Source organism: Diabrotica virgifera, chromosome 1 (assembly GCF_917563875.1).
Source record: "Diabrotica virgifera virgifera chromosome 1, PGI_DIABVI_V3a".
Lineage (NCBI taxonomy): Eukaryota > Metazoa > Arthropoda > Insecta > Coleoptera > Chrysomelidae > Diabrotica > Diabrotica virgifera.
This window is the reverse complement of record NC_065443.1, coordinates 225,183,263-225,206,927: the sequence shown is the minus strand read 5'-3', so window position 1 is coordinate 225,206,927 and position 23,665 is coordinate 225,183,263. Positions and strand designations below refer to the sequence as shown.

Here is a 23,665-nt window from a genome sequence, read left to right as displayed (position 1 = left end):
TTAGCTATAACTTTGCTTCTACTAGGTATAGAGACGTGATAATATATACACCATTTTTTTGAATTTTTTACAAGATATATTTTTATGAGAATGTTTTTTCGTCAAAATACTTACTATTTGAGTTATTTGCGAAAAACTGTCTAAAAGCGTGGTTATTTTGTTGAAAAAATGAACCTATTCACTGGCAAATAACTTGAAAAGTATTAACTTGGTGAAAAAACTCTATAGAGCAAAAGTTACTTAAAATTAGTCGGTTTATCCATGTGCGGACTTACTTTGGACGAATATTTTTCAGCCCCAAGAGGGGGTTAAAAGCACCCCCAGGACAAAAGCACACATCGGCACAATATCACTTTTTTTGTTTTGCTCATTAGCTATGTGTATGCCAAATTTCATGTCAATCCAAGCGGTTCCTTAAAATTTAGAGGTTTTGCAATATTTTACCGTTGAAGAATGTACTAAAAATAATGTACACTAAACACGTACCCTCCTTCTGTTTCATTTCGATTTCAAAGTTTTTAGGAGTATTCTTGTCTCTTCCGTTCTTCATTCTTTTATCTGTAACACTATACAGTGAAGACTTCTCCACTGTTGCGTTAATGATTTGGTATTTAGTTTTGATTGTAATATCGTTGCTCCATACAATCCAGTGTAATTGTTGTGTTATTGACTTTTCTCTCAATATTTTATTTATTACATCCATATTATCTAATTCTATATTCGTTAGAGTTACCCCAAGTATTTATATTCATTTGTTATTTTGAGTTTTTATTATTTATCACCAAGTCTTCTGCGGTGTTCCTAATTTTACTATACAGGGTGCCCCGAAAAGATTGGTCATAAATTATACCACATATTCTGAGGTCAAAAAGAGTTCGATTGAACCTAACTTACCTTAGTACAAATGTGCTCATAAAAAAAGTTACAGCCTTTTGAAGTTACAAAATGAAAATCGATTTTTTTTAATATATCGAAAACTATTAGAGATTTTTTATTGAAAATGGACATGTATCATTCTTATTGCAGGAACATCTTAAAACAAAATTATAATGAAGTTTGTCTACCCAATAAAAATTTTATGGGGGTTTTGTTCCCTTAAACCCCCCAAACTTTTGTGTACGTTCTAATTAATTCATTATTGTGGTACCATTCGTTAAACACAACGTTTTTAAAACTTTTCTGCCTCTTAGTATTTTTTCGATAAACCAGTTTTTATCGAGATGAGGCTTCTTTTTTAATATATTTACATAAAAATTTTATGGGGGTTTTGTTCCTTTAAACCCCCCAAATATCTGTGTACGTTCCAATTAAACTGTTATTGTGGTACCATTAGTTTAACATAGTATTTTTAAAACTTTTTTGTCTCTTTGTCTTTTTTTGACAAGTCACCTTTTATCGAGATGTGGCTTCTTTTTCAAAATATACCTAAAAATGTAAATTATAAATAAATTTTCAGATTATTAACAGGCCTCTATAATCGTACTTAACCATATACAAATATCGCACCTTGAAAACCATATGGCAATATCTGCAATTTTTTCATGAAATGACCTTTGAATGCAGTCTAATAGGAAAATAAATCTATTTTTTAATGCTATAGAGCAGCGTCTGCAAAAAATTTTAACTTCGGCACCAGAAAGATACATCCCTATGGCTTTTGTCAAAAATCGATTCTTCTTTTTATACCATCAGGCATTATCTGCAGTAGTTGATGCTCTACGGTTCTAAAATTGGAACAAAACCTCAGATCTATATGGCAATATGTGCAAAATGTGACCCACGCTCGTAAAATGAAAGCAAGATCTACTAAGGAAACATCCTTTGCATGTAACAAAACATAGAGTGCTGCATAGAGATTTCATTGCAACACTGGAAATAAGCGACAAGACTATAACAAACTGATATACAACGTCGTACTGCAGATGGGTTTATCCCAAAAGAAAAGCGAAGAACTCATAAGAATGGAAAAAGAATCAACGAGGTCGTGAAACAATATATAATGATTTACATCGAGTCCATTCCTAGAGTACAATCTCACTACCTAAGGAAACAAACTACCAGATAATTCGTCAGCGATGACAAAACTCTTGCTGATATTCATCGCGATTATATAAAATTTTGCAAAAAAAAAGTTTCGGTGTTCGGAAATTACGCTACGATGATGACCATATTTCACACGGAATTTAATATAGACTTCTTTAAGCCCAAAAATACTTTTGCTTGCTGTGAGAAAGTTACAGAAATTAACTAGATAAATCGACATTAGAAACAGCCTATAATATTCACCGTCAAGAAGTGGAACTCAATAGGAAAGAGAAATAAATGACTTAAAATCTGCAAAATACAACACTTGCATCACTGCTTGTTTTGATTTACAATCAATAGCTTTGATCGCGCAGTACGTCCTGGGTATACCCAGAGGGAGAACGCCTGCGCATTACAAAATTGGGCGTTCGCGGAGTCCAAATCTTTCCCTCTGAACACCCTCCGGATTTTTAATTCGGTGTTCGCGCAGGACAGAAAAAAGATCCTGAACATGTCCGGGATACGCTCTCGACGTTCGAGGATTTTGTTTCGGATTTTAAGTTCGCACATGCGCACAAAATATTTGGGAAGAATTTCTTGACATTCTGTTCTTACCGCTTCCAATTATTAACCTAAAATATTGTTTTGTTAAACAGCTTGTAGATGTAGATTCTGGTTTTTAAAGTTTTGAAATTATGTAAAGTGTATCATTTAAATATTCTTCAAAGAAATTTTAATATTTTTTATATTAAAGCTTTTTTAGTTGTTTTTGTCAATGTTTTCCATTTCGTATGTTTATAAATAAGTAGGTACCTTTTCTAGTATTATTTTCATTCGATATTCGATAATTATCTATTACGGTAGTGTACAAGAATTCATCTGTACTCAGTAGATATATCTTAAAAACACCCTATAATTATCTACGATAATTACTTTCAGTTATTTATGTCATCATAACAATATTACAACCTTCATTCGATTATATAAATATTGTTATCCTAGATCACGATTCACTAATAATTGCAGAGTCAATTATAAACACTTTTCATGGTCGATGCTGAATAGGCATTTCTAAATATATAAACAGCAAAACTATAACAAGGGAATTCTTATTATTATATTAGACATTCGTCATTCTATTTTGGTGATCAGACGTAATATTTCCACATTAAAGATAGTGTCTCTTTCTTCACGAGACGTTCTTTGGGTGCGGTGCTACCAGCTTATGCTCATGCGAGTGTAAATAAAACAACTCAACAAGTAAAAGCGTATCAATTATTCCACCCCTCGGATAAGGGATAACCACCCTCACCGGGAGAAGATAGCCTCAGTATCCAGAATGGCTCCGAAGGCGGGAGCCACCATATGGCGATCCAAGACCAGGCGAGAACGTAAGGAACAAGCAGTAGAACGAGAAATGGAAAAACACGTCAATGTTCTGGCACCTCGACCACCCTAGAACAGTGTGGTATGTAAAATGGATGGAGACATCAGGCCGACGCGGAGCTGAAAAGGGAATAGTATGGAGATGGAACATCGTGGGACAATGGAAAATGGACAATGCTATGGAACGTGCAGCGAGGACTTGTGATACGAACAAAGACGTGTAAAAGTGGTAAGTCCATATTAGCTATTTTTATGGTATTTCCTGATTAATATAAAGTATAAAGTATAAACATTATGTGCTACCTTAATTACATTAATATATGTTTCAAGTTTACCTATTTTTACTTAATTATTCTATTCTATTATCAATATTTATCAATATACAAAGATTTTTTTTTACCCTCATATTAAGTTATTATAGGACGCAATGATACAATTTTATATGATTTTTTTGACATATTTATCAACGTATACTTTATCCTTGCTGACTTTTATTCATTTATTATTTGACTACTGATTTTTAGTACATTTTTGCAATTTTTTATTTTAATATTTGCTATCGTAAATATACCTATCAAAATAAATATACGATATATAACAAATATACGCTATATGCATAATACATTTAAATTATTATTCTAACTACTTATTTACAAGGGTTAATATAACGTTAGTTATTTTTGAATTTTTTATTACCACTGCAATTTTTACATATTTTTACCATATATTGACGTATTATTTTATCTCCACATTTTTTACTATATATCTATATACTACATATCTATATACACCGTAAGACTATCGAATTTATATTTTCGCTAAGAAGTGCAGGAGCTGAAGAAAAATTATGTATAAATGAGTAGCAACAAAGTTACTTGGGAAGATTTTGTCAAAATAGTTGAGGAAATTGCACAAGAAATAGACAGGCAAAGCAGAAGAGTCTTAAAGAAAAAAGTTCCGAAATCTAAGGACATAAAGGAAGAAGTGACGACACAGCTAATTAAAGCTTATAACAAGTTCACGCAATTGACTAGGAAAAACTGGGAAGCACTTTCGGACAAACAAAGGGAATCGTGCAACAAATATTTTGGAAAAATCAGAGACAAAGCTATACGATCATTTCAAGCAGTAAATGTGAGAACAGTGGTTCCAAGTTCAATACATCAACCAATCGACAAGGAAGTTGAAGAGGAACAAAGCGATGAGGAAATAGAAGAAGGAAAAAGCGACGAGGAAGGAGAAGAAGAAATAATTAACGACGGAATAAAAGAGGAAAAAGGTGACATAAAACAAGATATAACAATATTAAACATGGCTTTGGCAATCAATGAATTTTTGAATATCGCAAGCAAGATATTGCCCAACGAGTTCGATGGAAGCGCAGGGAAATTACAACCATTTTTAGACGCATTAGAACTACTTGGAAAATTGGCAGAAGGTCATGAAGACACAGCTGTAACGCTAATAAAAACGAGACTCACCAATAAGGCTAGGAACCTAATAACCACAGAAGATACGATTCCACGGATAGCTGAAGCACTAAAGAAAGAATTAAAAGGTGATAATCCGAAGAATTTAATAGCCAAATTAGCCAAAAAAAGGCAAGGGCATAGAGATGCAGCAGTGTACGCATCTGAAGTGGAAGAGTTAGCAGAACAATTAAAAGTAGCATACATAGCGGAAGGAATGCCACTTGACTTAGCAAAGAAATATACGACGGAAGCAGTAGTAACAACAATGAAACGAAACGCTAATGCAGAGAAAGCTAAGCTAATACTGGAAGCAGGTAACTTTACATCACCGCAGGAAGTAGTATCTAAATTTTTGTCGATCGATACGACTGAAGAAAATGCACAAGGAAGAGTCTTAAATTATAGGACAAACTACGAGAATAGGAGAGGACAGCAGCAATACAGAAGAGGATACCATAACAAATATGACAGAGGAAGAAGAAATAACTTCGGTCAACGGAACGAAGGAGAAGCAACGGACAATCAACGAAATTATTCGAACAGAGGATACAGACAATTTAACAATCAAACATACAGAGGAAACCAGAGAGGCGGACGTAACAGGAACGTAAGGTTACTAGAAATAGAGGACAGTCAAGAAGAGCAAGAAAACCAGCAGTTGGGGTTTTGAATGAACAAGAAGTTGGAAGCACACAGGCAGAAATAAAATATAACATTTACAACTTCGACCTAAACCTAACAAACTTTGTACGAATGAAAACAGGAATTCTTGAAAACACAAGCACTTTTATCATAGACACAGGAGCTGATATTTCAATACTAAAATGTTCACAAGATTTTATGAAGGAACAGGTGAAACCAAACACAAAGGCGAAAATAAAAGGAGTCACTAAAGGAGAGTTGCAAACAATGGGAGAAGTTGAGACAACACTCGAAGTAAAAGGAACTCGATTCGAACACATCTTTCAATTGGTAGAACCTAACTTTCCAATTCCAACAGACGGAATCATTGGGAGAGACTTTATTTCTAACTTTCAATGTATACTAGATTACGCAAACCTTAAAATGCACATTAAAGAGGACAACGATTGTTACATTAGTAAGAAAATTCTGGATAATATAGACAATGACACCATAATAATACCGCCTAGATGTGAAATTTACAGAATCGTAAAAATTTTTCAAACGTTAAAGAAAGACAGGATAGTGGAACAGCAAGAAATACAACCAGGAATATTCATAGCAAGAGCAATTATTTCAAGTAATAATCCATACATCAAAATTTTGAACACAACGTACGAAACAGTAAATGTAGACGCAAGCACAATCAGGACGTTGGATATTAAACTATTCAATATATATAGGCTAGTCAACGACAGCAAGGACAGAAAAAAGAATTACGAGAATCACTGAAATTAGACATACCAGAATACATACGAGACAACTTAGTATCGTTATGCGAGGAATATTCAGACATATTCGCCCTAAGGCATGATATGTTAACCTGTAACAATTTCTACGAACAAAAACTAAGAGTTAAAGACCAAACTCCGGTATATATCAAGAATTATAGGACACCTCATGCGCAAACAGAGGAATTAAATCGACAAGTACAAAACCTAAGAGACCAAGGAATCATAGAACCATCTACATCCGAGTACAACAGCCCAGTAGTACTGGTACCGAAAAAAGCTATAGATGGAGGAAAAGCATGGAGATTATGCATAGATTTTAGACAACTGAACAAGAAGATAGTTAGAGACAAATTTCCATTACCAAGAATAGATTCGATATTAGATCAACTAGGAAGAGCAAAATGGTTTTCAGTTATAGACTTAATGTCAGGCTTTCACCAGATACCATTAGAAAAATCATCGAGAAAATACACATCGTTCAGCACAGAAAATGGAGCATTTCAATTTACCAGATTACCTTTTGGATTAAATGTAAGCCCAAATAGCTTTTCAAGAATGATGTCAATAGCATTTTCAGGATTAACACCAGACAAAGCATTTCTTTACATGGACGATATCGTAGTAATTGGAATATCCGAAAAACATCACTTAGACAACCTGAAAAAGACATTCGAGACATGTCGAAAATTCAATTTGAAACTTAACCCAGGAAAATGTCAATTCTTTAGAAGGGAAGTAACACATTTAGGACATGATCTTTCTCAAGAGGGAGTATCACCAGACAAAGCGAAGTATGCAGCAATTGAACAATATCCGACACCTAAGACAGCGGAAGAAACAAAGAGATTTGTAGCATTTTGCAACTATTACAGACGTTTTATTAAAAATTTTGCGGAAATATGCAGACCACTCAACAAATTATCGAGGAAAGGAGTAGAATTTTCGTGGACCGAGGAGTGTGAAAAAGCATTCAAAAAGCTTAAAGCATCTCTGACGAAACCACCAATTTTAAAATATCCTGATTTCAACAAACAGTTTATCTTAACAACAGACGCATCCAATGAGAGTTGTTCAGCAATCCTAAGTCAAGATTATAACGGAATTGACCTACCTATAGCATATGCATCAAGAAGTTTTAGTAAAGGAGAATGTAATAAACCTATAATCGTTAAGGAATTACTAGCGATTCATTGGGGAATTAATTATTTTAAATGTTATCTATATGGAGCACCAACATTCAAAGTAAAAACAGACCATAAACCTTTGACACACCTATTTGCAATGAAAGAACCAACCTCAAAACTCACGAGGATCAGATTAGACCTAGAAGAATATGACTTCGAAATAGAGTATATAACAGGGAAAAGTAACTACGCAGACAGCCTTTCAAGAATAACATTGCATCAACTAAAAAACCTATACATAGACAACGCCCATATACTAGCTATAACAAGAGCTCAAGCAAAAGAAAAGGAGAAAGAAGCAAGACAAACAAAGGCTGAAAGTGAACTCGCACTACAGCCAGAAGCCACCAAACAGACAGTAAGGAAGGTACTAAATAATTTAGAGGCGCATAGACTACCAATTTTGTCCTTTGGAGCAGAGCTAATCTCACCAAGACTGAGCATTAGGGCCAAAAACAAAATAAAATGCAGCAAAAGCATAGCCACAGGATTGAATCGTTTCGATTTAAACCAAGCGTTGGTACAGCTTGATAAGCTGGCGGTAGAGAATGCAGTACGTAAAGTAAAAATATACGTGAATGATATTATTTTTAAAATGTGCACAATTGATGAATTTATTAAAGAAGGAAATAAAAAATTGAAGAATATAGAAATATACATATGTGAAGTACCAGAAACAATAAAAGATGACAAAGAAAAACACAGATTAATAGGAGAATACCATAATCACCCGATGTTCGGAAGACACGTAGGGAATAACAGATTAATTAAGAAGCTAAAGGCAAGATTCCGATGGAAAAATTTGGAAAAAGACGTAAGAAAATACGTAAAACAATGCCACAAATGTCAAATTAACAAACCGAAAAGAACACATGTCGAAGAGTTCGTGATATCGGACACATCTTCCAAACCATGGGACATAGTATACATAGATACAATAGGTCCATTCACGAGAAGTAATGAAGGTAATAAATACTGTATCACAATGTTGTGTGAACTGACAAAATACGCGGTCAGCATACCAGTGTGCAATAAAGAAGCAGAGACAATAGCAAGAGGAATCTTTGATCATTTCATACCAACATACGGACTCATGAAGCAAATAAGAACAGACCAAGGCACAGAGTATAAGAACGAAGCAATGCAGGAATTAACAAAGCTATTAAAAATCGAACACAACTTTTCAACGGCATACCACCCACAGTCCATTGGAAGTTGCGAAAAATTGCACAGAACGTTGAACGAGTACGTAAGAGCATTCATAGACGAAGACAGAGAAAATTGGGATGTGTGTTGCAGAATGTTCACATACTGCTACAATACAACCCCTAACGCGTATCATGGATACACACCGTTCGAACTGTTATATGGCAGGAAGGTTAACCTACCGGAAGACCTTACACATGAGATTCAACCATGTTACAATATAGATGCCTACTACAATGAGTTACGATACAAACTACAAAGCGCACACGAGAGAGCCAGAACCTTCTTATTAAAACACAAAAAAGAGCGGCAAGAAAAGAATAAGCTCAAAGCAACACCACAACACTTTAAAATAGGAGACCTAGTCCTTGTAAAAAGGGAAGAGAATGGTAAGTTTGATAGTCTTTATGTAGTTCCTTTCACGATAACAGAAGTAAATAACGTTAATTGTAAAATCAGAATAGAAAACAATAAAATCAAGGAAATACATAAGAATAGATTATATGCTTACAATCCGAAAACACAGTGAGTGATAAGTGTTACGAAACAATGTTGTTAAACGAACATTTTATATTATTTATGTATTTGCGTAGGCTTAGGAAGTTTGTATATAAAATAAATTTTTTGTATTGATTACAACACAGTATGGGTTGGTAGCACGACTTGCAAATTTCCCTCCCCGTAGTCGGAAAATTCCTAAAAAGGGAAGGTGTACAAGAATTCATCTGTACTCAGTAGATATATCTTAAAAACACCCTGTAATTATCTACGATAATTATTACTTTCAGTTATTTATGTCATCATAACAATATTACAACCTTCATTCGATTATATAAATATTGTTATCCTAGATCACGATTCACTAATAATTGCAGAGTCAATTATAAACACTTTTCATGGTCGATGCTGAATAGGCATTTCTAAATATATAAACAGCAAAACTATAACAAGGGAATTCTTATTATTATATTAGACATTCGTCATTCTATTTTGGTGATCAGACGTAATATTTCCACATTAAAGATAGTGTCTCTTTCTTCACGAGACGTTCTTTGGGTGCGGTGCTACCAGCTTATGCTCATGCGAGTGTAAATAAAACAACTCAACAAGTAAAAGCGTATCAATTATTCCACCCCTCGGATAAGGGATAACCACCCTCACCGGGAGAAGATAGCCTCAGTATCCAGGGTGGCTCAGAAGGCGGGAGCCACCATAGTAGTATGTATTACAATAAATTGTACTCTGTTTTTACTTAATTTCTTCTATCTAAATGAGCTTATAAGTATGTACCTACATATTCTTGTGGTTTATTTTTCAGTTTAATTTATTAGTTAAATTAGTCTCTTATTGAATATAATGAAACATAAACAATACATCAAACTTATTCTGAAACTATTTCTTGTGTCTTGTTATATTTCATTATTTTTGTGGTGTAATAAACCACAACACAATGCCACAACCCATTAAATTCAATACATAGATATCAAAATTGGAAATGATTGTTTTACTAAATTATTCCTTCCTTCAGATAATGTTCAATCCCCAGGAAGTTAAAGGTAATTTTTATATCTAAATATCAACAATCTTTTACTCTCTACAAAAATGTAAGCTGGATTTCAGAGTGGAAATAACCACATTATATTGTGGAAATAATAAAGAAAGACTCTAATCAAATTTCTACCTTCTAAGAAAGGCATTGAATTATTGAATAGAAAGTTAATCCTTTGCCTGTTGCCTTTATTCTCTTTTCTCTTTCTCTTTGTTGACATACAAATTTGTTGCATTTGCATTTTTTTGACATTTATTTCGAAATAAGAAAGAGACAACAAAAGTCTTCCTTCTCTAACCTTAATGTATGCAACCCGTCATTACATTGCGAATCCGAAAATTGTTCGCGGAGCGAAAAATACTGAGCATGTCCAGGATAAGTTTACGTTGACGCCTGCGCATTGGAAACTAATCCCGAACTTACTCTGGGTATGCTCGATTTGTACTGCGCGAACACTACTATTACTACCGACACCTTCAGGCGAAGTCTCTTTATTTTATTACAAAAGGAGATTCATTGTATCCTATCCAAGATGGCGGAAAGTAAAAATGTGCCGTCACCTCTCTCTATAGTAAAAGAGGTAGATTTTGAAGAGAATACATTTAAATGTTGTCAAACGAAGCCTAATAAAACACTCGTTTGTATAGTATGTGGAAATAGTTATCATATCTCATGTGCTGTGAAAAACAAAGTGAAATTCTTCAAGATAGGGGATTCGCGTGTAATCTGCTGCCAAAATAGTGATGGACAACCCATCGAATCATTTAGTGCCATAGCGATAGAAAATCAGTGGTTAAAAAGGCTGTTAGCTGAAAAAGGTGATAAGTACAATTTATTATTAGATAACAATAATCTATTAAAATCAAATAATGAACATTTGCTAGAAAAATTAAATTTATTGAAATCAGAAATAACCAGAACCAAAATCTCACAAAAACCCAACACAACTGCTAATGAGGGTTTAATAAAAACTCAAGGTAATGAAGATAAGACGGCCAGTGTCCAGTCAACGAATTCTAAATACAAAACAAACAATGAAACTGACTCAAATAAAAATTTTAATGATAAAAACACAAAACATGTTGAAAGGAATTCTAATATACAGGGCAATTCAAAAATTACTACAAACGAATTAAATGCACAATTAGTGGATATTCAAACCAAACAGATATGTGACTACATTACAAATTTAACTGTCGAAAATGAGGAACGTACAAAAATGAATCTTAATCATATCACAATGGGGAGTTCAGAGAATAAAACGAACGATGAAGGATATCAGATTGTGACAAAAAGACGCAAGAAAATAATGGGAACTGGAATTGGTGATAAGGATTTCTATGGAAAATCCGAAAAACCAGACAAAAAATTGTGGCTATTCATCTCAAAAGTTCCAGATAGTGTAAATGCGGACCACATCAAGAGTTTCATAATAACTAAGACAAACTGCGAGGATATACAAGTAAAATTGTTACCAACTGACCAGAAAAGAAGGGATAATCAATGTTTCATGATAGGTGTACTACCTGACTTAAGGGAAGAAATTTACAATCCTGCTTTTTGGCCGAAAAAATTGGCATTGAACGATTTAACTTTAGGTTAGGAAGAAGATTTTTAGATCGTGAGCATCACAATAGAGGTCTGTCAACTGGAGAAGATAGACCAAACTCTTTTTTAGTCAAGTAAATCCAAGAGAAAATAATATAGTAAATGTTATTTTATAGTTAGTATTTTAATGTACCTTGTACTGTGTTTGTACTATACCACGTTGTGTTTTATAAATGTAAACTCATTTTTAAAAACAATAAATTTTCTCTCTCTCTCTCTCTCTCTCTCTCTCTGATTATCAACATTTAATTTCACAATTTTTTACTTGACCACAAATGCAGGACACTCCTGTCTTTGGTTCGAGCGAATAGCTAATCTTGATTCAAATTAAATAGCGTTGTTGGGCAAAATAAGAACAAGTATATTGTCTATCTTTATCAATCTGCAGTACAGAAATTGAACATACCTAAAATTACCCACAAATTTTTGATAACGTGTCACTTCCAAAATACGGTAGATAACGCGCATTCTTTGATTGAGAAACAAAAAAAGTCTTTAAAATATGACCAATTTACGTGCTTGCGCAATGGTTCACAGTAGTTCAAACAGCAAAAAAAAAACAGGTGAACTTAATTAATGAAATGAGTACATCGGATATATTGGATTTTAAAAAACGATGTAAGGAAATGGGGAACAATTATAACATTGACGAAGAAGGAAATCAGGTCGTCTGGAATCACATAAGATGAGCTAGGTGGAGAAGACACTTAAAAATAAGTTTCAGGTTAAGGCAAGCTTCAAGGATACAGAGTTCAGAACCATTAATATAAGGCAAAGACAACGAGGGATGGCGGCTAATATGGAACTAAGTAAAGCATATTCGCATCCACCAGGAATATGCAATTTAAAAAAAACAATATGTAGACTCTCACTATGTAAGGCTAATGTTATTCAAGAGCACTATCATAGGTTATATGCAGATTTACACGTGACCAATGCAACAATAGAAACCGAACAGACAGATTATAATATGCAAGACTTTGATTAAGTGTTAACACTAAAAATTTGTAATAAATAAGTACAGTCTTAAAAAAACTGTTATGTGATATGAATTTTTACTGTATCATTTGCGAAAATTGATATATTTTTTAAAACCATATGGCCGTATGTGCTAAAATACCTATTTCCTGGGGGAAATTTTACGTACTTCTTAATTCATATAAAAATATGCAACATTAAAGACAATTGTGCCAAATACCAGGTTTGCAGCCTAATTTTTGGAATTACAGTAAATAAAATTAACTTTACAAAAACTTAAAATGCTCATAACTCAATATTATGATTTTTGCAGTTACTGCCCTATGGTTTTCAAGGTGCGATATGTGGTGGAATCGACAAATATTCAAAATATCTCGATAAACACTGGCTTATCGAAAAAGTACTAAGAGGTAAAAAAGTTTTAAAAACATTGTGTTTAACTAATGGTATCACAATAATGAATTAATTAGAACGTAAACAAAAGTTTGGGGGGTTTAAGGGAACAAAACCCCCATAAAATTTTTATGGGGTAGACAAACTTCACTATAATTTTGTTTTAAGATGTTCCTGCCATAAGAATGATACATGTCTATTTTCAATAAAAAATCTCTAAGAGTTTTCGATATATGAAAAAAAAAATCGATTTTCATTTTGTAACTTCAAAGGGTTGTAACTTTTTGTGTGTGCACTATTGTATAAAGGTAAATGAGGTTCAATCAACCTATTTTTAACCCTAGAATCTGTGGCATAATTTATGACCAATCTTTTCGGGACACCCTGTATAATATGTTGCATTTTATTAGAATTAATATCAAACCCTGATTTCTCTTCCAGGTTTTTTATCATGTAGACGATGCTTCTGCTAAAATTATTTAATCATCGGCCAACAAAAGACTGAATATAGTTTTTACAAGTTCTACCCCCATTGGTCCACAGTTCTTATTCTAGTTTTTTAGTGTTTCATTTATATAAAGTTTGAATAAGGCTAGTGACAGGCAGCATACTTGTCGAAGTCCTATATAGAGTAACGGTTATTTCCTCCGTGATTTTACATTGATTTTCAAAATTTGTGTACTGGGACACTATCCTAGTCTCTTTGAAAGTCCACGAATATTATTCTTGTATTAAGGCCGAAGGGACGTGTTTTAGCAGTTCTGCAGTTAAGTCTTCAGAGCCAGTCGCTTTGTTATTTTTCATCCAAGCATGTCTTGCTTAATTTCAGGCTATACTGTGTTTGTCTATTTTAACGTAAGTTAGACGAGTATATAGGCATATTTATTATTGTAATAACTTTTGGTTTTACTGCTCTTTATTTCTGTTTTTTTTTCATAAATTTAACTTCTTGATTTCCTGTAGTAATCCACATTTCGTTGATTTGGTTTTATATATTTCTTGTCCGCCAATATGTTTTTTGCTTAATCATTAATCTGGCCATTTTACCTTCCAATGGCTTCTTCTTTGGGATAAATTGCTATCATATCTTTCAGAACGATCGAGTTTGATTTTGATTATTTTTTTTTATAATGAATAAACTTCAGACGAGATCAGACGGAAGGAACTGTTAAATTATCATTATAGTTGATGTTTGTCATAGATGTATCAAAAAGAAAAAGTCACATAATGTTCCTCACAGGAAAAGGAAAAAAAGAGAGTATCTCCGAAGAAAAAACATCAGAGGGAAAGGAAAAGACAAGCCCAAAATAATTAAAAAGGTATAAAATCTTATGGCTATTATAATAATTTAGAGTACCTAGTTGTATGAATGCTCATCAAGCGAAAATAATAATATAACTTGTAAAATAATTTAAATGACGATGTTAAAAAAACCGCTACTTACTTTTAAAATTGCAATATCATTAATCATAGTGTCAGCACTATAGTTTTGGTGTACATGAACAGAGCAAACTTTCATTACCGTTCCTCCTCTGTTACTATAATTACTTCCTGCTCTAATCGTGTAAGTTCTTGCCGTACTAAAATAAAGTAATTATTACACTAAAGTTTTATTGCTAAAAATATTTTGTTACTTTGACACACAATGTGCAGCAGTTAAGATGTAATAGGGATGGAATATGGAACCTCCACAAGCATGTTGCGCTGACCTTCTTAAAGATACCTGATATGGAAATGAGGTAATATTAGCATCTTTTCCTCCAACAATTCTTCCATCTAAGTGAGGAATATTAGCTGAAAAATAAATATTCTTTTTATAGTACTCCGTTCTGTAAAATTATTTGTAATACGTAACAACTTAAAGTAATATAAAACAAGGCAAGTGCGGCTAACAAATTCACTAACTGACAGGGCATTCATTACAGCACGATTCTTAATTTGTACAAGAAAATGTAAAGCGACAACAGATAATGCTGCACTTATGGTGTAGCTTACCTGGTCAGTCTCAAAATGATCGAGAATGTAATAATTAGAAACCGTTACTGGAATCAGACCGTGTGATGTATCGAGCTCTCTGACTATCAAATCTCGAGGTGCGCGCGCCTAAGAATTATTTACACGAATGCGCGAACTACTTTCATATTAGCATGGACATCCTTGCATTATTGTTTACATGTAATTAGTTATATTTACGTAATATGTACCTACGCTAAAATAAACGAGTAGTAATTCTCAATTACTGTTGTATTAATTAAATATTATGTCAACCCGGACCCGTACTTAAAACTGGCGGTGAAGATAAATGGGATTTAAGTGCTTTGTTCTTTGTTCATCCCAGAGATAAATATTAAGACAAGGTTAGTAAAGATGGCATCTTACGGACACACAGAAAATTTAAATGTTAGCGAGTCAAAAAATTGAAACTTCTACGTGGAACGAATGGATTTCTTTTACTGCGTTATTTGCCACTCATGGCATCCCATATGTTGTCGTATCGGATAACGGAACTAGTTTTACGTCGGCTGAGTTCCAAGATTTTTTAAAGAAAAACCTTATTAGACAAGCATTGGTTGTACCGTACCATCCAAGTAGTAATGGGTAAACGGAACGCATGGTACAAAATGTAAAAAACGCACTTAACCTTCCGATGACCAACCTTTTTTTGTTACACGGATGACCAAGGGGGGGGGGGGGGGGAAATGACCCCAAGTCAAAAATGTCAAAAATGACCGTTAACAAAAAAATGAAGTTTTTTTTTAATTTTTTTTTGCATGGACTTTATGTCATTCACCCACTCACAACATGAGTATTTGTGTCACGTGTAGTGTGTATGTTGAGTAAGTGTCTTGTTACTTTGCAAAGTCGACGTCATTAGCGTAAAACTACTTGGAATTACACATAATAGACGGTATTTTACTAAACATCAACTTCAGAATATATTTTTTATTCGTAAAATATAGGGAATTTTTTTATTGGAAAATACGAGTATATCTAGAATGATATTAAAGTCAAATAAAAAAATAATGAGTTAAAAATTGAAAATACTTTTGAATTTATTAAAGAAAAACATACGCTGGGGTCACATTTTCCCTCGCTTGGTCATCCGAAGGTTATGAAATGATAGATAGCAATGAACAAACCAACATACAAGTAGCATTGCACATATATCTCCTTACTCAGCACATTACACCCCATTAAGCGACAGGGAGATGTCCATCCGAAATATTAATGGGGCGGAAGTTAGGCTCACTTTTTGATCGTCTACAGCCTGATTTTAGGAAAGAGATACTATCCAAGCAAGCGATCAAATAGCCTAAGGAAGCAGGGCCGAGAGTTTTTCACGAAAACGAGACTGTATTTGCAAGGTCATTTACTCCTGGTCAAAAGTCGCTTCCTTCCAAAATAATTGAAACCACCGGATCATTAAGCTACAGAGTTCAAACACCTGATGGTAAAATTTTACGTCGTCATTCTGACCAAATAAGAACTCGTGTATGTGACCAGGAATCCAGAGACGAAGTTACACTGTCAACCTCGATGGAAAAGGGGATACGCGAAACTCCGCAACAGCTTTTCCGCATCTTAACGATTTGGTGGATCCAGAACCAGAACTTGGAGAGCAGGTCTCTGAAGTCAAGAAGCCACCCGCTCATATAAGAAAACCTCCAAAGTATTTGGAGGACTATGATGAGTAAATTCATCTAGGAGGGAGAAGTGTAATGTATCGAGCTCTCTGACTATCAAATCCCGAGGTGCACGCGCCGAAGAGTTATTTACACGCATGCGCGAACTACTTTCATATTAGCATGAACATCCTCGCATTATTGTTTACATGCAATTAGTTATATTTACGTAATATGTACCTACGCTAAAATAAACGAGTAGTAATTAGACACGTACTTAAAACACCGCAAATCTCAGAGTTGAAGCCGAACACAACGAATATGTGAAGTTCACGCGTGGAGTGAGACAAGACTTTATTTTGTCGCTTCTAATCTTCAATCTCTACTCTGAAAGAATACTTATCGAAGCTCTTCTATTCGAATATCGAAGGTATTCTATTAAATGGGTACCAGCTAGACAACATCAGATATGCAGATGACACCATAGCATTTGTGAACAAGCTAGAAGACCTACCAGGCTTAGTGAACAAAATCACGTGTTACAGTTAAGAATGTGGACTCAATGTAAACGTAAATAAGACAAAGTATATGATAATTAGTAAGAACAGAAGGTCAACTTTACATCAACCAAAACCCTGTGAAAAGGGTGAGGCACTACAAATAACTCGGTACCATAAATTAAGAATGGACCAAAAACTAAGAAATAAGATCGCACACTGAAAAAGCTAGATAAAGCTTCAACCGGATATGGGCCCTATTCTAGAGCCACAGCCTTTCTTTAAGTATAAAAGTAAGAATGCTCGGATGCTACGTCGTATCTGTACTTTTTTATGGTGATGAATCGTCGACCTTGAGCGAAGATATGCAGCGCCGGATAGCCGGCGGACCGCCCGGGCTCCAAATTTTTAGGGACGCTGATATAAAAATAAAATATTTTTTAGATTTTATATATTAATTTTGAACATTTTTCCTAAGATATTGATTGAATAATTTTCTAATATTATTTAAAAGAAAACTTTTTTATCTATAGTCAGAATTTATAACTAAAAAAAAAGAATAATGGACTAAAACCAAAGCCCACTATTAAAAATAATGCAACCTAAGGATTGTTAGGGCTATTATCACTCATATAAAATTACTGCACACTGCAGACAGATTTAAAAGTTTATTTTTTTTAAACGGTTATTTGTCACGTATGCAAACAATCTACTTAAAAAATACAAGATCAAATTTTAAATTATCAACAAATTCATGAATAAACAGCCATACTATTTTGGCGCTTATGTCATCATACGTCTCATTGGTTAAATAATATTTTTATTTTTTATTATTTCTGTAAATTTGCATTAACACTGGCGCGTGTGCTTTGTGAAACAAAAAAAGTTTTTTAAGATATTGGTTGTCGAATTAATGAATTTTTATTATATTATGTTAAATAAATTTCGGTAAGGAGCTATCGTAATAAAAAAATTAATAATTAAATTTATGGTAGGAAATCATATTATCTAATATTAAATTTTACATTAGAATGAGGTAAATGACGACACATTTCAAGTGATTTTTTAAAATTATTATTCTCATCGATCTTAGTAAATAAATTTACCTATTCTTTCATTTTAAAGTGATTTATTTCTTCTTTTAAATTATTTTTCTACCAAACTGGGCATGTATCAATTAAGAATGACAAGTTCTTCTTGATAATAAATATGAATGTATAGAAACCTATTTCGAATACCTTGTAAGCGTTAAGATGTTTTATTTCTTTGCATAAAAACGGCGCATCGTCGTATGAAAAAAGGGGTAGATTTTTATTCATAATTTGAACGAGGAATTTCAAAATGATTTGTTATTTTAAACATCTCAGTGACGTACTATTTTTTTAATTCACACTATTACCGGCATGCGCGCCAATGATCGATATAAAATTCTTAATTTTATGAAAAAAAAAAGGTGCGGAATAACTTTAGAGCAATAAATAAATCGTCAGTTTGTTAGAAAAATCTCAAGACATACGTTTATAGAGCAACGTGTCATCATGTTTCATGTAGAATTACTCCTTAGAGTTTGTCGCACTTATTTACATAGAAGCACCCTGCATCATTTCTAAGGATTTACACAGTTTTCAGTGTATTCCTTCACTAAACCGTTCTCTCCACTTCTTTCTATTTTGCCAGTCCCCTTCCTGCAGATTTCTTTTTTCCATTATTTCGTCCACTTCATCTCTGAAAGATCTTCGTGGTCTGCCTCTCTTTCTTTTTCCTATGGTGCTCCACTCTGTTATTCTGTTTATCCATATTTTTTGTCTGCTCTTTTGACTGTCTGTACCAGGTTAATTCCTTCTGTACTATGTAGTCTATTATATCTGAGTTAGTTCCCATTCTTTTCTTTACCTCTTTGTTATTTATTCTATCTCTTTTTGTTACTATGAAGCTTCTTCTTCTTCTTCTTAGGAATTCCATCTCTGTTGTTCTTATTTTGTTTTTGATTTTTTTTATACAATTTTCACACCAATATGTTACACTGGATACTTCTTGTACTACTACTACTACTATCGGTTTACAGCGTTCTCAGACGCCTTCCGACTCCTAACCGCCATTCTTCTCTGTTTAACCATAGAGATGGAGGGATTGCTCTTTCTTCTAGTCCTTTTTCAATTCCCTCCGTCAAACTTCTTCTCGGCCTTGCTCTTTTTCTTCCCCCTTGTGGTGTCCATGCCAAAATCTGCTTAGGGATCCTGTCATCTGGCATTCTCTGTACATGGCCGTACCATACTAGTTGTTTTGTTTTTATGTCATCAATTATTGTATGTGTGACTCCCATCATTTTTCGTATTCTCTCATTTGGTATCCGATCTCTTCTTGATTTGCCTACTGCTCTTCTCCAGAAGTCCATTTCTGTTACTAGTAACATTACTTCTTGTCATGGTGTATATATTCTTCTTTTTATAAATATTTCAGTTATTCCTTTGTTTAATATTATAAAATCTAAAAACTTGTCTGTTATTTTGATTCGTTTACCTTCGTCTATTTCCAATTGTGTTATTTCTATATTCTACATTGTTAGGTACAGTGGAACCTCGATAACTCGGATTAATCGGGACCGCGGCCGATCCGGGTTATCGAAAATCCGGGTTAGCCGGAGAATACGGTAAAAATTAATAAATAACCTCCATTATAATTACAAAAACATGAAACACATATGCACAGTACACATATAAATTACGTATAGTTGTATAGAGTGTAGTTTTGTTCATTTCTTGGTAAAAAACTCAGTCATACTGTAGAGATGTACCGACACCATAATATGGTATCATAATATCATATTTTATGATGCTGCAATAAATTTATTTTAAAGATTCGAATTTATCAATCCTACCTAATGTTTCTAGTTTCTTTTCCATTGTCACTACAACATTTTTACGTTTTGTTACCATTACGTAGACAAAAATCACGCAAACACAATCTGAAGCACGATTACAGAACGGAAGTGATTAATACGACTGTAATACTACACACAATACGGTCACAAGGAACAATGTTGTTATTTAAGAACAGACTAAGACCATTGTTTTAAAAAAGAATTTTTAAATAGTCACGTCTATTTTAAACAATGCTAAGACAGTTTGACATAAATAAAGGAAAAGGAATACAGACAGGTGCCTGTTCTTTCCGATAAGCCGAGACGGTCGCTCTGCCTGCCGCCGGGTGCATGAATCATTTTTACTATTGTATATGTAGTTCAAATTACACAAATACACATTATCTCTCAAATATTATTTTGCCTACATATATTTTTATTTGATAAAATTGTTAAATTGTTTATTTGTTAAATTTTTGTCTGATGAAAATCGGTCCGGGTTAGCCGGGGCCGACTTATCGGGGTTCCACTGTATTCAGTTTTCTTTAAGTTTATTTCCATTCCAAATAGTGTGCGATCACTATTTGGTTGTCAGCAAAACTCAGAGTATATACGTATTCGTTTCTCAATGGTATGCCCATTCCTTTACACTTTCCTCTCCATGATTACTGGGATTTTTCCAGAAATATTTTTAATGGGAAAGGGGATCTGGAGCAGCCCTGTAGCAGTCCCTTTGTCTTCTTAAATGGACTGCATATTCTGTTGCCCATTTTGATATCAACTTTGTTATTCTTGTAGAGTGCTTACCCTGCTTTTATTAATATTAGTGCAATCTCGATTGTTTCTTCCATTGTTCCCATGTTCTTGGGTCTAGGTATCGAGTCATAGGCCTACACATTATAGGTAAGTATAATAAAACAATTAATGAATGATTTTCAATTGAATTTAGATTACTGTAGGGGCCAAGGATATGACAACGACTCTAACTCGAACGGAAAAATAAAGGTGTACAAGCTCGTGTTTGCAAAGAATATCCTCGATCCTCGTGTTTTTTATGCCATGTGGATGCCACTCCATCAATTTAGTCATTAGTAAAGACCGGATTATATGTTTTTTGCATATCGATAACATCAAAGATACAATCAAACGCTTCAGGATGTGGACGAATTATGATAATTAAAGGCGTTTGACACTAATTTAATTTTACATATTTAGAATATTTTCGGTTTTTTAACATATTTTGATGGTTTGAACATATTTTCGACCGTTTGACATATTTTGGCATATTTTTAACATATTTTGGCATATTTTTAACATAGATTGGCATATTTTGACATATTTTTTGCTGTAAACAGCTTGACACAGTTAACCATGTAACAATGGTTAGGTTTATAAATGATGCTTTAATGTACTTTTTCCTTCCCGACATTGTTCCAGCTAACAAAATCTTGCTTATGGTTTCCGATGCTGCGTCATACATGGTCAAATCTGGCCAACAACTTAAAGTTCTATATCCCAATTTAATTCATGTGACGTGTTTGGCGCATGGTTTAGACTGAGTGGAGGAAGAAATTCGAAATTCATTTCCTACATTTAATAGTTTAATTAGCAACGTGAACAAAATATTTTCAAAATCGCCTTTAAGGATTCAGATATAAAGAAAAATTACCAAATACTCCTTTGCCACCAGAGCCTATAATCACAAGTTGGGGAACATATTTAAAAGCTGCCTGTTTTTATGCGGAACATTTTCTCCCTATAAAAGGACTAATTTTATGTTTTGAAGAAACAAATATTGGTGCGATTTCAAAATGCAAATCAATTTTAGAAAACAGATCACTGCACAATGAGCTTTGTTTTATTAAAAGGAATTATGAATTTGTTTATAAAACCATCCTCAATCTTGAAACTGAGTCGTTTTCACTACAAGAGTCCCTTAATTTAATTCAGAAATTTAAGGAAAACGCTGAAGAAGTTTCTGGAAAAATTGGACAATCAATAAATAAAAAATAGATTGAAACTTTACAGAAAAATAGTGATTTAAAATTATTATTACAGGAAGCAAACCAAATTATTTGTGACGATTTTGATGTCAATACCAATTTAAATGCGGAGATGGTTAATGTTATAAAATTTGCACCAATCACATCAGCTGATGTTGAACAAAGATTTTCAACACACAAATTACTACTAACGGATAGGCGACATAATTTTACTATTGAAAATATTTAACCCGCGAGTAGTCGCGCGGTGAGATAGAATCTCAATTTTTATCCTTTTTCGCGATAACTCGATGAAAAATTTTGCAATTTTTAAAAAATTTCGTAAGTGTTTCGAGGAAGGGTGTAGTAATGCGTAGGAACTTTTTCTTCTTCTTCTTTTTGTGGAATTTATGGCTTTGGGGAGAGCCAATTAGCTTTAACCCGCGAGTAGTCGCGCCGTTAGATAGAATCTCACATTTCATCCTTTTTCGTAATACAGTAAAACCTGTCAGTAACGGCCACTAAAAATGAAAGAATTATTGGCCGATATAGAAAGGTGGCCGCTATTGCCAGTTTTTATAGTGTACATATATATACCTAATTGGTTTGGGAAATTTTTAAACTGGCCGTTAGGACGGGTGGCCGATGTTGGCAGGTGGCCGTTAACATAGGTTTTACTGTACAGTAAAATTTGTCAGTAACGGCCACTAAAAATAAAAGAACTATTGGCCGATATAGAAAGGTGGACGGTATTGCCAGTTTTTGTAGTCTACATATTATTGGTTTGGGAAATTTTTAAACTGGCCGTTAGGACAGGTGACCGATTTTGGCAGGTGGCCGTTAACACAGGTTTTTTTAATAAAATTGTTAGAAATATATATTTTCAATAAAAAAGTAGATAAAAATAGTACAAAATAAAAATTTGTTTTAAATTCGTATTTTGAGATATAATCTCACACGCGACTATCGACGTTACAGAAGTGAGCGCGACTACTCCCGGGTTAAAAACATTTGATTGTGAATTGTTTTTATAAGAAGGAATAAAATGTAGAAACGTAAGTAATAGTAATAGGTACAAGATAGGTATACATTCGTATATTTAGGTTAATTTTGTCAATATAATATGTACTTACCGTTATTTAATAAAACTTTTATACATTTTTTAATGCATATTTTCTTGTTACTTTAAAATGTTTTTCACATATTCCACATATATGGAACATATTTTAAACTTTTAGGGAATATTTTCAACATATTTTACTCATATTTCAGACATATATATGCACATATTTCAGTCAAAACAGGAACATATAATCCGGTCTTTAGTCATTAGGGATGCACATTCTGTGCGCAAAATCAACATCTTTTTTGGTATTTTACAACGTTTATACACATTTTTTTCTATTTGTTGAAAATGTGCATTTATCTTTATCTTTTCTCGTTCCTTCATCGCCTGAACTTCAAATGCGCTTGTTATGTTATGCCAT

The 23,665-nt window shown here is 33.5% G+C and overlaps 1 protein-coding gene across 1 annotated transcript in view; it reads right to left on the bottom strand.

The window, feature by feature from the left end:
- LOC126882556 (trypsin alpha-like) overlaps positions 1–23,665 on the bottom strand; it is an 83,107-nt gene that overhangs the window by 38,933 nt on the left and 20,509 nt on the right. The window contains exons 2-3 of the mRNA XM_050647526.1: positions 14,851–15,010; positions 14,661–14,796 (exon numbers count right to left, since the gene is read on the bottom strand). Coding sequence (XP_050503483.1) covers positions 14,661–14,796; positions 14,851–15,010 — 296 coding nt within the window. The remainder of the gene's footprint in view (positions 1–14,660; positions 14,797–14,850; positions 15,011–23,665) is intronic.